Below are 15,967 nucleotides of genomic sequence, written 5' to 3'. Positions count from 1 at the left end.
TGTACTTGCCCTGACCCCAGTACACAAAAAAGTTTGTTCTTGAGGGTTTGAAAAGCCTCACCCAAAGTTAACACTTTATTCAGCTGTCGCCTAACTGTGACTGCCTTGAAGTCAACCCTGAGCCCTTTTGGTACATGAGAGGAGAGCTCCGATGCACCCCTGCGACAAGCTGTCAGTCCAAAGGGAGTGACAAAAACAGCGTGAACTAACTGACTCCTGCATCGAATCGTCACCTTAGCACAGCTCTTGATGCACTGAGTCAACATGCATTAAGTCACCGTATCCTCCAACCCCTGTAAGGCAGAACTAACGACCAGTGTGCTGCCCAGCTGAGGAACGAGAGGCGAGGGCCTGCACTCTTAGTCTGTTAAATATACTGTCCACGAGGGCAGGAAAAGAAGCGGTGGAGGACCCCAGTTCTGTCGGGAACACTGAACACGGTATCTCTATCAGGTCAGACCAGTCCTTGCCCGTGTTATCTCGTTGGACAGTTGGGAAAACTGAGGCCCACGAAGTAAAGAGGCACACAGTTAGCAAGTGAGGCAGCTAGATCCTGACCACCCCCCTCATTCATTAAGCACTCATTCCACAAGGAGTCCCTGTTGCCATGGTGACCAGGTCAACTAGGAAGAGCAGACCCTTCTGGGTCAGAGTAGATTCTCTACCACTTTTGTATGCAGACCTAGGCAATTCTTAGCCAAGGGGCAAGAAGGCAAGGAAGGACATGAGTTCCAGTCTTTGTGAGGGGGCCCAGCACTCCCCAACCTAAAACAGGTTCCGATCTCGGGAGGACAGAGGACATCATATCAATAACCAGGGTGAGAAGCTACATAAATCATGTGATCTGCGTGCCGGGAAGTGAGGACATGTGCGTATGTGTGATCTCCTGTGGTGACCCTGCCACACTGTTTTATGAGGATTTTACAGACACACTCCCAACACAGGTGATTCAGAACTTCAAAGACGTTTCTTTTCATAACAACATGATGACATCAGGACTTCCAGGCAGATGAAAATAGTTCTGCCTTCTCCTGGGTGATTAGTGGGAGACCTGGAAAGAACTTTCTGTGGTCGGTGTGTTTTATTAGCTGACCCCAAGACACAGACAGAAAGGTAAAGTCTGAGCTCGAAAAGCCAACACCAGCTAGCTAACACTGTCACCTGACAGTTAGCGAGAGTGTGCAGAGACAGAGGGCCACTGCTACTTGGACCAGTCACTTTGGCAACGTCCCGGGGCCTTCCTCATGTCCACAGTGCCAGGCACTGTGCATATTTTCAACAACAAGCTTGCTGAACTGGCTACTTTTTTCTACCAAAGGATTTTTTCTGTCACATCTTCGGGTGGTTTCTTTAAAAAAAAAAAAAAAAAAAAAAATCAAAAGAATGTTGCACTTCATATCTTGGCCACAGCGAATGTCATTCTGACCAAAATTTCCCTTTCTAACTAGAAAATGAGTAAAAGGAAGAACAAGAAGTGTCACCCATCATGTCACCAACAGACACACTTTCCTCCACAAACGCAAAGGCAGGCCTGTACCAGGCTCCCACCGGGCCGGCATCTGTCCTAACCCCAAGAAGAAACACTGGTTCGAGTCAGCTTAGAACCAGATTGCTCCTCTCTCCTCAAAGGGTGGCAAGCCAGTCAGGCTGTGAGCCCAGACATGCACACACCAGACAGGGTCCATTCCCTGGCCCACACTGGTTGCCCATTTTGGCCAGAGGACCTTGGTCAAAGCGCCAAACTTTCCACCTTTGCTCACAGCACAGATGAGATTCAAAGGAATGGAGATAAGCAGGGAAACGAACTCAACACACACACACACACACACACACACACACACACACACACACACACACACACAAGTTGGGCTCCCCACCCAAGCCCCACTGCCCCCAAGGAAAGGGGAGGACCCCAAGGGACTCACCAGCGGCTCTATTGTGCTGAGGTCTTTTATTTTGTTACCACTTAAATTTAGATGCTTAAGGTTCGGACATTTTTCTGCCAATACTTCCAGGTCCCCTGAGATTCTGTTATCGCTTAGTTCAAGCTGTACGAGGCAGAGAGGGGGAAGACGCTCTTAACGCAAAGGCTCAGGGCCCCAGGCCTCCTAGCTCTCCCCAGCCAGCAGGAAGGGAACATCCCCAGAGGACACACCAGCGAGTTGCAGCATGCACCTGGCCTTGCCCTTAATTATGCTCCCTGAGCACAAAGCAGCCCCCACCCCCAGCCTCCCAGCTCCCAAGCTTTACCTTCTTGAGTTTGTTTAACTTTGGTAAGTTCGCAATGGAGGTGAGGCCTACGTTGATTGTACTTAAGAATTCCAGTTCTTCAAACTCATCTGTGAGGCCTTTGATTTTGCCTTCAATTGACCGACAGTTGTCCAGGACGAGTTCCTTCACCTGGAAAGGGAAGGACGGTGTGAGTGGAAGTGGGGACAGGTCAGAGATGCACCCCCCCCACCACCATGCACACAAACACACACACCCCATTGTCACATCTTCTGGCTCGTACAGATCAGAGCTGCCTCAGAGCAAAGGATCACCAGCCTACCCAGATCTTTCTGCCATTAGCAGGATCCGGACAGGAGAATATTGAGTAAGCCCACTTCTAGAACAGGGAGTCACTTCAGAGAGGCCAACCAGTAGGCTCTGCCATCACTGAGGCTGCTGTGTGTGTGTGTGTGTGTGTGTGTGTGTGTGTGTGTGTGTGTAAGTAACAACATCCTGCTACATGCTCTTCAACCCCAGCATACAATGAAAATCAGTCACCACTACCCATAGGCACCAGCCACAGTGCTGGGGTCAGTGTTGGTGGCATCTGGTATCCCTGCCTACAAATGCCAGGCCAGATCACCCAGTGGAGGCAGGCTACTCACTTCCCATGCTCAGTCCCACCATCCACTCCCCCAAATGCTCATGGCTCGCACCGAACACACTCACACTTGCTTTCTCTCCTTCCTTCGGCCTCAGCCTGCCCACTGAGGCCTGGCACTCATCCCTGTGATCACGTCCCCCGCCCCGCCCCACCATAGGGGCAGCACAGCAGAACCCCCTTCTAAATCCTCACGCCTAGACAACACTGTTCAGAAGAAATTCCCACCAGACTGGAAAGGTTTGGTGCTGTCCAAGAACAGATCCATGAGCTTCGAATGTGGCCCTGAACACCTGGTGTTATTTCAAGTATACAGAGAGGCAAGGCGTACTTGCTGGACCACATAGTTCATGGATGTGTCCCCTTAATCCCTGCCTAGTAGATGGAGACGAGGAAACCTGTACTCCTAGGATGGCCCACATTGAAATATGATGGCCAGCAAGGTCCTAAGGCCAACTAAAGAAGGTGCCCTCATGGGCCTGTAAGCCCTCACCCATTCCCTGTCCAAAGGCGGGGAGGGTCTTTTGTTTTTGACCAAGCAAAAAGCCACTCTGGTGAGGAGGTTCCAAGTCAAATTCACTGCAGGAACAGTTGCTAGCTCCAGTGAACACATCAAATGGATGACAGGCCAGGAGAAAGCCAGCGGGTCTCAGGTAGTCACAAACAGCCCAAGGGGTTGGCAGACAGACCAAAGTTCCCCTGGGCAAGCCAGGTGCTTGGGGGACCCAGCCTGTGGGGGATGGAAGGAACCTTACTGTGGTATTCAGCTGACAATTGAGCCTTGGCCCTCACATATGCTAGGCAAGAATCTCCCTTCATGTTATTGAATTTTAACACAGGTTCTCTTTAAGTTGCCTAAGTTGGACCCTTGTATATAGCTATTTAAAAAAGGCCTTGGGTTTGTAGTCCTCCTGTCTAGAGATCTGTGGTACTAGACCTGGCTGAAAAGAGTCTAAAGAGAAGACGTCCCCTCCTAACGGCACTTGTCTCGGTTTGTCCTTGCACACCAGGACACTGCCTCCGAACCACACTGCAGCCTCTGGGAAGTATCAAGAATACTGACTAGGTATGCTGCACCCTCCATTCTTGGGACTTCACTACAGGCCCACACGGCTCACCACTGTCCTCTGACCCTTTCCTTCCCCTGGACAAACAGCCCACGAGCCATGGCTGCCCCTCTCTAAGAAGGGGACATAGCCTTGAGTTTTCTACAGATAGAATAGTTTGCTCTGGTCTCCCACAAGCCCTTGTACTCAGTGACCCTGCAGGGAACAGAGTCCACCCTGCCCTCTTTCTTCCCTGTGGATGAAGGTACAGTGAGTGTTTCATGCAGGTCAGCATAGCAGGCATTCAGAGTTCCACCCGAAAGGAAAGGAAGCCAGAAACACCACCTTCCTCACTGAATCGCAAGCTCCAGTCCTGGCCATGCTCCATCTTTTTGATGGATCTGGGAGCCAAAGAAGCCCCAAAGGCCACGGGTCCAGGTCAAGCCTCACTCACTAGGTAGAGTCCCTAAGAATAAAGGCAGGTGGCCCTTCACTCTAGGGCATGAAAACTGTAGAGAGGAAAGCAGGTTGCTGGGAGCAAGCAAATGTGGGGAGAGGCTGTGGGCAGAGGGACACCAGTAATAAATGCTGGACTCCGGGGGCCGGTCTTCTTCCTTCACTGGTTTTCCTGGGAATCCCTGCTTCCAGAGGCAGGTCCCAGTCAAAGATGGCAGACATAATGTGGTTTTCTAGAGTGGTCAAAGGCCTCTCTTCATCATGCCATTTAGCCAAGAGTAAGAGGGCCTGGGATGGGGAGGTAATGCTAGAGAGTCAATGGAATTCATCAGGAAGTTGCCTCTATCCTGAGGGGGCACAGCCCCTCCCCAACTCCTGCTCTCCGGGCAGGCTGCCTAGCATTTCTACAAAAAAATGACCAGTCTCCACCTCCCAGCACCACACCCAACCTGGGATCCCCCACCCCTCCAGGGATAATATGCAATTCACCACAGCTACGGTTTAAAAAAAAAAAAAAAAAAATCACTGCCCTCCCCCACAACAGACCCATTTTAAGTATTTCACACACAGTTTCATTTCAACACCCCAGCTACACCCTGGAGGGGGATTCTCTCTATTAGCAACCCACATTAAAAACACTTGTCTTGGGTTGGTGGTGTGGCTCAGTTGGTAGTGCTTGCCCAGCATGCACGAAACCCTGGGTTTGATCCCCAGCACCACACCAACCAGGTGTTTTCAAAGTCATCCTTGGCTACACAGACATGTCTGAAGCCAGCCTGGACTGTATGGGACCTTAAAAAAGAAAAAAAGAAAAGCTCTTATCCTGAAATTCAGGACAGCCACAGCAGGCATCTGCCGAACCAACGTGGTCAACAATGGCCACACAACATAGTGGTCCCTTGAAGCACCTCTGACATTCCAAGGTTTAGGGCACGTGTCTCCACAGGCTCCCAGGGCTAATGGTTTCCTTTCAGCCCTTTCCTGCCTCCCCAGCTGGGTGGACACCACTTCTACCTCAGCCCCCCAGGTGCAGAGCTCAACCTGGCCACGACTCAGATGGCTGTGCGCTCCCCTCCCACCATGGGGTGTAGGTCCCCAAGGGGCAGGGGCTGCTTACACTCTCTCTGGGAAAACTCTCAGGTAGCCTTCCCCAGTCTCCTTTGCTCCTGCCCCTCCTTGACAGGTGTCCTGCACCGGAGGTAAGATGGAGGGTCCAGGACATAGACCCTAAGGTTTCAGTATTCCGTAGAAGCCCAGACCATGCAGGCTCACAATGAGATAAGGCAGGTGAGTTGCCTGAGAAGGCTCAAAGGGGACAAAACAAAAACTCGAGCCATGGTCCCCTCTGTGAGTCATCTGGCTGACCCCCTTCGAACGAGAGGACCCACCCTGCAATTGCTATCATTTCCAACCCACTTCCTCCATACTTGGCAGCCTCTTCTCTAGCCCTTCCCTGGGAGGAGAACATCTCCTTTGTATTCGGGGTGTGCTGTACTTAAAAACAAAACAACAACAACAAAGGCCCACTTCCCTTGCCCAGGCCTGAGTGTGAGCAAACTACAAGTTAAAATTAAACAGAAAGTTTGTACTTCGGGTGTAGATGTCCTCCAGGTTCCACCAGCCATTTTTCAAATATCCCAACACAGTTAGTCACTCTGTGTAGCCCCGGCGACCAGGACTACTCTGCTTACACAGGAACTTCCAGCCCCAGGCAGGAGGCAATCTTCATTCTCCCAGAGGTCACACCCAGGAGGAGGCTGGCACTCACATCCTGCTGGCAGTGGGGAGGTACCGCAGATTCCCAAGAAGTCAGCCTGCCCTTGCTCCCCTGTTCTTAAAAAACAAAAAAAAAAACAACAAAAACCCGATCCACCCCACCCCAAGCTTGGGTTTGCCATAGTTCCTCACCAGTGGGAGCTGAATTTCATGATAAACACTAACACACTCACTCTGCTCAAGAATTTGTTTGTTTCAAAACCAGCGAATCTGTCTTTACAGATTTCTCAGAGGTGACCTTTCTCCTACATCTCTAACGCTGCAGCCCCGGTCACTGCCATCAAGCTACTTCAAACTGGGAGGCTGTGACCTCAGAGGAGGATGTGGTTAGGCGACAGCCTGGTCTACTGGTAACAGAAATCACCCTGGATGCAAGACCCCCTACCCTGGGCTCAATGATACCATCTCTGTCCTCTGGAGTCCAAGCTTCTACCTCTTAGAAAGAGGGGGTGACATCTGTTTAACCTACAAAGTGTACAGTACAGCCTCAAAAAAAACCAAAAACCAAAAAACAAAACAAAAAAACAAAAAACCGCTGGGAAAATGTTTAAGTTTCTAAATGTGATCCACAAGCCTCTCCTCATCACCTACCCCTGTACCCAAATCTAGTTCAAGCTCCCCCCGCCCCCCAAGTCATCCTTGTAATTGGTGCTGAGCACCCAGGCTGGGCTCCGGGCTCAGAGGCGGTTGCTGCATGAATCATTTAATCGTGTATTAAGCATCTGATCCTCCTAGAGGTCAGAGACTGTCCTTCCCCATAATCAGCCTAGCAGGAACGCACACCACAGCACTGCTTAGCAAATGCCCTCCTTATTGGTCCAGGCACAATGTAAGTCCTGGAAACACCAAAAGAGAGGGGCAAAACAGCCCTGACACACAGCGCGTAGACGGTGTGCTGTAACCGGTGGAAATCAATGCCGCATGAGCTCTGTCTTTCATCCAGCAGCCTTGGGTATGTGCCTATGCCAGTCAGGCACCAGCCCTGACAGCCCATCAGCTGCGACCCGACCAAACTGGCCCAGCACTCAGCATATAGGCCTTCAGTTCTCCCTACACAGGGTACTCCTGCCACACTGTTGACTGAAGAGACACAGAAGCCATGGTGAACCAAGATGGGGGTTAGGGGAGGAGTCTACCAGAAAGAGCAGCGGCTGGTGGCATGCGGGGAGATGACAGCTAGCTGGTAAATAGTCTCATCCCAGAGCACCAAGTAGTAGGATGAGTTAGGGACTCAGTATTCTTCAAATGTCCCTAGTAGATAAGACAGGCCACTGAGGGCAGATCGGAGGCACCCAGAAAGACCAGAGGGAGATGCTGTCTCTGCCAGGAATGGCTATGTAACTACAGCCTGGTGCAAAATGAAAAGGTGGGTCCCTTGTTCACAGGATACAAAACAAAATCTCATAAAATTTTATGATGGTGACAGCCAAGTATGTGTGTGGGTCACATGGCTCTGATTAAAATGGACAGGTTGGGGGGGGGGGGGTGGGGATTAAGCTCAGTGGTAGAGTGCCCCCTGGGTTCGGTCCTCAGCCCTAGAAAAAATAAAATAAATAAAATAAAATAAAATGGACAGCTTGGATCTACAACAGCTTTCTAAAAAATCAAGTCCCAGGCGGAAAGATACTTTGAGAGCTCCACTCCGTACTTTTTTTGGAACTTCTGTGGTAACTGAGAGAGCGGGCAAGAGGCAGGCAGGCTTTGTAGTCAAGCAGACCTGGCTCTGGTCCAAGTTTCTCTCTCTAGCCCAGTGGTTCTCAACCTGTGGGTCGAGACCTCTTAGAGGATGGACGACCCTTTCTCAAGGGTCTCCTAAGACCACCAGAAAACACAGATGTTTACATTACAATTCACAACAGTAGCAAAACTACAGTTAGGAAGCAGCAACAAAATAACTTTCTGGCTGGGGAGGGGCAGTCAGCACACCATGAGGAACTGTATTAAAGGGTCTCAGCATTAGGAAGGTTGAGAACCACTGCTCTAGGACATCTCACCTCCCTGGGCTTCTAGTTTCCTGTCACAACTCTAGTGCCAACCACCTAGGGCTGGATTAAACAAGATGTCCTAGCCTAGAACTTCACCGGCTTGGAAAAGCCACCCATCATCCCCTTGACCCACAGCTGGCCCGACTGTAGTACCCACACATGTATAGCATCCACAATGAAGATGCCACCTTGGAAAACAAAAGCACCTAACCTGTCCCTGTCCTCCAAGCTGCCTGCCATGGGCTCCTAGCTCAACATCCTGAGCCTCCCACACTGATCCGGAGATGCATAGGGTACTCAAAACATACCCTCTATGTTCAGCCTCTACCTCTTGTTTTGCCGGGTTTTCTATACCAAGCTCCAGCCACGATGTTCCTTTCCTTTACTGAGAAATAATCAAATAAATATACGTGGCTTTGTTTTCAACCTTGTCAGCCCCTCACCAATTTAGGCTCCAAGTTCCAGGCTTCGAACAGAAGACTCCAATCAGATTGACCCTGTGTTTTTCGGTGCTCCTGGGTTTTAACTAGGTCAGCTTTTAAATGGGCCATCCCCCGTTGCAGATCCCATTTCTAGCTAGAAGGCCAAATCGTATGAGTCATCGGGGTTTCAGACAGAGATAATAGATGCATGCTTGCGTTTGTTTTAACGGTAATCTGTTTACCAACCCTTGTGGTGAAACCTGCAAAACTCAATCGGGTTCCACGAGGGAAGGGACTCAACTCAGCTCTGGGTCGGAAGCTGGATATTTTGAAAACTGGAGGGATCTTAGGGACCAGAGGCCAGTGGCTTTCTGATCACAACCACTGCAAGGTACACGTTTTCGGGGCTAGAGACGGTTCACAAGTTAGGGCACTCGCTGCTCTTGCAGAGGGCCAGCCAGACTTCGGTTGGTGCGCAGCACCCAGGGTCGAGGCTCACAAGCCTGTAACCCCAGCTAGGGAGGAGGGTGGATTTGTGACCTAGTCTCCCCAGTCTCCCCAGGGACCTGCATATGTACACGTGTACACACACACACAAACACACACCCCTAATATAAACAAACCTAAAAAACAAAAAAACCATTTTACTCAGAGCATGCACTTTTTGTGTGTATACGCACACAGTGAAAACAAACACCACACTTAGAATTTCATCTATTAATGTTTTAAAATCTTATTTTTTATTTATGTGCCTCTGTGTGGGAATGCCACGTGTGTGGGGGGGGGGGTGCCTGAGGAGGGCAAATCTCTTGGAGGGAAGAGTTACAGGGTGCTCTGAGTGCTGAGAACAGAATCCAGGTCCTCTTTAAGAGCTGCAAGTGCTCTTAACTGCCGAGCCATCTCTCCAGCCCTCTTATTACTGGCCCACAGTGAGGGGTGAGGTGGGTCAGAGCCATCGATTGTTGAGCGGCTTAAAGAGCCCTTGTTTTAGCGGAGGACGCAGGTGCAGGTCTGGGCAGACAGCGCAAGGAATTCTGGGCTGGGTAATTTTTCTCTTCTGCCACACCACGCACGGACACCTGTCCTAGGTCAGAATCACAGCCCCTGGCAGAAAGCAAGGGAACCCACACACCTTCCACCAAGCTCCCGAGTTCCTGCAGCCTCGGCGGCAGCCAGGGCTTGGGGTCTCCACGCCTCTCAAGATCTTGCGTAGTCGCAGCTAGGGGCAAAGTTCTTCCTCGCTTTAAAAACAAACAAAACCCTCCCCAAGAATTGAAAGCATCTCTGGGCCTTGGATTTCTGCTGCTGCGTACAAAGCCGCTCGGCAGGCAGCCGGGGAGCACGTGGCGCGGGCAGCGGTGACGCCATCCTCATTACTTGGAGGCGGGAGGGCGGGCCAAGGGAGATCTGGCCGGCTCATAGGTCCAGCAGGCAGGGCCGGCCCGACCGCACCAGCCCGCCAGCCCCGTGACTCGCTCTTATCGCCCGCTGCCCCCACCCCCCACCCCGCGCGAGGTCGGGTGACTTGGCCTCCACTTCCCGCAGAAGGAGTCGGTACAGGGGACGCTTCCTCTCACTGGAACCGGCTTGGTGGTTTAGCTGGAGGGCCCGGTGCAGGCCGGCTTGCTCAAGAGGATGTCTACCTTCTGCCCCAGCCTGCATACTATGCCTTTGCATTCCTCTTATCTTGGTTTAAGATTAAAAAAAATGTGTTACGAGTGTTTTGCTCGCGAGCCCTGTGCCCGCAGGGGCCAGAAGAGATCGTTGGATATTCTGAAACTGGTGTTACAAACGTCTGTGAGCGACTTGTGGGTTCTGGGAACCGAACCCTGGGAGTCTACAAGGGCAGCAAGCGCTCTTAACTGTTGGATTATCTCTCCAGCTCCCTTTATTCCTTCTCTTAAAGCCTCGCTCCTGCTTTCCATCTCAACCATCGATTCCTCCGGCTCCAAGCCTTCCTTGCCTGGCTGCCTGGCCCTGCCCTAGTCGTGACTGACTTTCAGGTAACGGAAAGTTACCAGAGAGGCCTGAAACAGCCTAGCCTAGCCTGCTGTGGGTCTGACTTTGGCTTGTCTGAAGGTACAGTGGCGAAAGAAAGATGGTGTGGAGAGAGGTATGGGAAGCCGGAGCTGATGATGAAAGCTAACAGGCGCCATTCTCTGAACAGGTGTTTCCTTCTTGGCTTCCTGTGTGGCCTGGAATACAGGGAGAGAGATCACCAGTCCAGGTGCTCAGAAAAAGGGGTTGGCCAAGAAGCATTCAAAGAATATGCAAGGATGCTACAGGCAGTCTCTTGACTTGGCTTCTGTTTCTGCTGTGTCTCTGAATTTGCTGTGTGCCCTGGGAGAAGTTGCTGCTCACTCTGGGCTTCTGCCCCATCCTCCAGACTTCACACTGGCCAGTGGAGCTGGCATAGAGAGATGAGGCCCTTCTGGTCCCAACTTGGAACTACTATGAACTTTGAATACCTGGTATTCCCTCTAGATCTAAACTCAGGCAAGACTCCCTAAAGAAGACAGGGGGCCTCAGGGACGGAGGAGCTCAGGATTCAGCGTGCAAAGGAGCCAGGCTGTTCATTATTCTAGATAATACCTAAGATGGAGAAACAAATCAGCTAGACTCTTTCGACACACCATGATCACAAAAATAGTCCACAGAGGCCTAGGGTGTGGGTTTCCAAATATGGGAGTCTGTCAGTCATCTCACAGAGCACCCAGTGGCACCCAGGCCCCTCTTGAGGTAAGGGCAATGGGCAGGAACCGCCTCCACTCACCAACACTGCAATTCCTGATAAAACCCACGGTGGGTGCTGTGTTCTTATTAGAGAGCCACAGCACTGTCCCCATGCAATAGAAAAGCGGGGTTGGATTGGGGCAGATCCAGTGATGTTGCATTATGGCTCATTATTCCCCCTAAAGCCTTTAATGGCCATGAAGATCAAGGGCAAACCCAGAGCAGGATTCTCAGGACCCCCACCCCACACCTCTTTCCAAGGCAGCTATCTCTGCCTCACCCCACTGCTAGCTAGCCCTTCTCTGCAGCAAAAAAATGGTGACACCACATGGCACTGCATGTCACAGGAGTTCTGCCTCACCTACCCTTCCAGGAGCCTGTCTGTCCCTGACTACCAGGGCCCTCTGAGAGTTGCTGCACAGGTCTACAGACTCAGTGTCCCCCAGGAGCCCTGTACAGAGGGACTGGCCATCAATGCATGCTCACTGAGTGGTCACACGGGAACAAGCCACTCAGGCTGGAAGAAAGGTTGAGGCACAGGTGGACAATCGTCCTTGAAAAGCTTCTAGATGACTAGTCCCTTCTCCGATGTCTGAGGGGAAACATCCCACTAGAACCACTCATGGGCAGACCAACTGTACCAGCAGCTGAAACCAGATGGGAGATTTTAACCAGTGATTCTGGGACGTCTAATGGCCTTGAGGCTGGAGGCTGGAAAGCCCTGGGCACACTCCCTAGGGCTTCTACCTTGAGATGTTGACTGCTCAACACAAAGGACACCATTTCCCAGTTTCACTGGCAAGTCAATGATTCTGCCCATCATGACCGCCTCCAAAGGCACAAAGCCATTCAGACTCAAGAGGCTGGGACACTGGAGCCTTGGTGTGGAGATCCACCCCATTTCCAGCTGACCTCTAAATAAAACAAACAAACAAGGAAACCAAACAAACAAGCGCTCCAGGAATGGAAATGTAGCTCACTTGGTAGCATGCATGAAACCTGGGTTTGATCCCCAGCACCAAATAAGCCATGCCGGATGGAATGCCTCTAGACTTAGCCCTCAGCGGGTAGAGAGGTCAAGGCTGCCTAATGAGTTAGAAACCTGTAATGTATTCGAAGATCAGAGTCAACCCGGGACGGAAACCTTGGGCTTTTTCTGTCCTCTCAGCCTAGGGCTCAAAGGCAAAGAGAGTCCCATCCAGAGAGTCCTCCTCAAAGCAAGAGGAAACATAGGAGGCAAATAAAAAGGACGGAGAGGGAAGTACCCAGACCCAACCTGGGTTGGGGGGGGGGAGGCCCCCAGGCAGGCCTCATACACCTTAGCAGGCATGGGAATATGCATGAGAGGCCAAACAGCCCCAGAGAAGAAGCCTTGCCCTTGGCTTCCTTCCTGTCCCTTCTCTCTCAGACCTGACAGAGTCTCCTTGTCACAGGAGCTGAAGCCCCGGCATCTAAAAGGGAACAAATAATTTGGGCAGAGATGGAAACCAAGCACGCAGAAGAACCTTACTAATTAAGAAGGGAATCAATCAGCTGTTTCTCCCTCAGCCTAACAGGATGCACTCAACTTGCCTAAGTGAACAAATCAAATACATATGGCAAAAATCCTGGTACAGAAGGAGGGGGAAGAGCAGAAGAGAGGAGGGAGAGACGGGGAGACAGAGAGGTTGGGGGAAAGGAGGAGGAAAGGGGGGACAATGGAGAGAGGGAGGGAGGAAAAGGGAGGGGAAGGTAAGCCAAACCAGGCGGTGCAGGTTTGGTTTAGTGTCCTGAGAGCCATTCTCTTGCTGGTGAACCTGACCTACACTTATTATCTTAAAAACAGAACACAGGGGCGGTGGTGGCACACACCTTTAATCCCAGCACTCGGGAGGCAGAGGCAGGCAGGTATCTGTTAGTTCGAAGCCAGCCTGGTCTACAAAGCAAGTTCCAGGATAGTCAGAGCTACCCAAAGAAACCCTGTTTCGAAAAAAAACAAAAACCCCAACACAGATTGAGTTAACCATTGTTCACAGATCTACAGTTACTTTAATCTTAAAATTCTAAAAACCAAAATAAAGAACCCCAAATGTCACAACTTTGAGGACTGTTTGAGAGTCAGGGAGGGGCTTGAGATAGGTGGATAAGATAGGTGGAGATAGGCTGGAGGTGGTTGATAAGGCTCAGATCAGTGCCTGAAGGAGTACCCACCCCCCATTCCATCACAGTAGCCTACACAGACAAAGCTATTTGAGCTATGTTAAGAGAAATGAGCAGGAATGGGCGGGAGGTGTGGCTCACTAGTAGAGTGCTTGCCTAGCATGTACCAGCATGCCTTATGTTCAAGCTCTAGTATCAAGGATTTGGGGGGAAGGGGACCTCAGTGGCTAAAGTCGCTCAGTCACCAAGCCTGAGACCTGTGTTTGATATTTGAAACCCCACACGTGGAGAGAACCCACACTTGCAAGTTGTCCGCTGACCTCCACCCGCATACTATGTATGACACTCATCTGTGAGCACACAACTGCACATAAAATCTAACAAAACCTTAAAAAAAAAAAGACAAGTGGAAAAAACCAAGGCTCCTTGGTGGGAGTGTCACAAAGCCTAGCTTCACCAAAAGACCAAGCCTTAAATTCTGGAACCTCACGGGCAGGCTGAAGAAGGCGACTAGGATGGGAAGGCATCTGAAAACCGGGCGCTGGACAACTGAAGGAGCCAGGGGTGCCCGGGCTGGAAGATGGGAGACCCACAACAATCAAAGGATGCTAAGCAACCATCTGCGAAGAGCTCTGTACACAGACTGTGCTGAACGCCCATTAAATGGATGAGTAATGCATTCTGAAGCTCTGCTAAGCAGTGCCGTGGGTCTTCTCCTAGAAATGCTGCTTTGGTTGTTGCTCTGAAGGAGGGTTACCTGCTCAGACCACGGGCCCAATCAATCATTCAGTTGTCTTTAATGAGTAGCCACAGTATGCCAGGCAGTGTGCTAGGTGGTAAGGTATGGCATGGCAGAAAACCCATATGGTGCCTGCCCTCCCCCGTCTCTGCCTTCCAGTGGGGGAAGCAGACACTAAGCCAGTGATTGTATACACCTGTATTTACAGCTGAAGCGCAGAGGGGGACAAAAGAAAAGCAGCAGTGACAAGGGACAGTATTAAAAGGTGGCTAAAGAAGGCCATCCAAGGTGGATTTGAGTGCAGACTTGAGTCCCACATTGTCTGTGATCAGGGCCCTTAACAATGGAAGGAACAGCCACGGCAGAGACTCTTTAAGTGGGAAGCATGCTTGGCCACCCTCGGCAGCTGGGAAGCTGTAAGAGAATCTGTGAAGGGAGGGCCTGGTGAGAGAGCTTGGTGGGTAAAAGGTGCTTAACCTGATGAACCGAGTCTGGTAAAGGAGGGAACAGACTCAAGACGAGGCATCTGACCTCCACATGAGCAATGGGACTTTACCGAGGGCTGCGAATGGTCACGTTCTCTGGTAGAAGTGGACTACGCTACACAATGGGAGACATCCTATGGAATATTGCTTTGATTATTATCGTAGGGACACATGAGACACAGTCTGGCTTGGCTCTAGGCGTCTCCACTTAAGAACGGAGACATTTTTTTTATCTGTTTGTTGTTTTTGAGACAAGGTCTCATGTAGCCCAGACAGTCAAAAACACTCTATTGCAATTGAAGATGACCTTCAACTTCTGATCTTCCTGCCTCTACCATCCAAGTTCTAGGAACTCAAGTGTGTACCCATTTTAAGTTGTGCTGGGGATCAAACCCAAGGCTTCGGGCATGCTAGGAAAACTCTACAAACTGAGCTACATCCCCGGGCCAGAGCTGTGGTTTTGGGCAGGACTTCACCAACCCTGTTCACCACTAGAACGGGAAGAAGAGTCTATACCCCCACAGAACCAGGCCAGATGCCAGGTGGGAAGGCACTTGGGAAGCCTTCGTGTGCTTGGTGCTTCTGCAGTCCATTTCACAAGCATGTTCTTTACCAAGTAAGAAGCTGCAGCCCATAGACTACAGAGGAGGTGCCGTACACCCAAGTCCCCTACTCCTCCATGTCTGCTGATCAGAAAGGCATTAGAAATAATCTGGGAAAAATCCTGTGGTTTTACTTTTCTGGAACACTCTCCGCCGTACCCTTCACTTCACTCTGTTGGGAGAAGAACCAACTGAGTTACACCATGGCAGTGTGCTGGAGGATAAACCCCAGGGATGGAGTCAAGGGTCGACACCTGGAGGTTCCTTGCTATGTGCCATCGAAGCCTTACTCGAACTTCCTGAGAGCCAGACACCAGGGTGTTCCCGTCTGGACAGAGCAAGAAGCTACGTGATATACAATAGAATATCTGGTCCAAAATCAATTTTCTATTGTGGCCTGTTTTGTTTTCTAGGTGATGATGATGATGATGATGATGATGATCATCATCATCATCATCATCATCTAGTAATACATTCATTCTCCTGGTTTCAGAATCAGACAAGAAAATTCAGTGAACCTCTCACCACCACCTTCTGTTGGTCTAGTAACTAACTTCTCCACCTATCTCCAGGGTGTGTTTAGATTCAATGAGCAAATTTTTGAATCATTTTTCTCTCCTTTACCTCCAAACTAGCCTATAACACTGATTTGTTTGTTTGTTTGTTTTGGTTTTTCTTTCTTTCTTTTTTTGGCCTTTCCTTCTCTCATAGA

At 50.6% G+C, this 15,967-nt stretch overlaps 1 protein-coding gene across 2 annotated transcripts in view; it reads right to left on the bottom strand.

The window, feature by feature from the left end:
- The window catches only part of Anp32a (acidic nuclear phosphoprotein 32 family member A), a 37,867-nt gene that overhangs the window by 5,103 nt on the left and 16,797 nt on the right, over positions 1-15,967 (bottom strand). For both annotated transcript variants that reach the window (XM_036192152.1, XM_036192151.1), the window contains exons 2-3: positions 2,251-2,400; positions 1,926-2,048 (exon numbers count right to left, since the gene is read on the bottom strand). In XM_036192152.1, coding sequence (XP_036048045.1) covers positions 1,926-2,048; positions 2,251-2,400 — 273 coding nt within the window. The remainder of the gene's footprint in view (positions 1-1,925; positions 2,049-2,250; positions 2,401-15,967) is intronic.

This window comes from Onychomys torridus, chromosome 7 (genome assembly GCF_903995425.1).
Source record: "Onychomys torridus chromosome 7, mOncTor1.1, whole genome shotgun sequence".
In the NCBI taxonomy this organism is placed as follows: Eukaryota; Metazoa; Chordata; class Mammalia; order Rodentia; family Cricetidae; genus Onychomys; species Onychomys torridus.
Note: the sequence above shows the minus strand (reverse complement) of the source record. Positions and strands in the feature narration are given on the sequence as shown.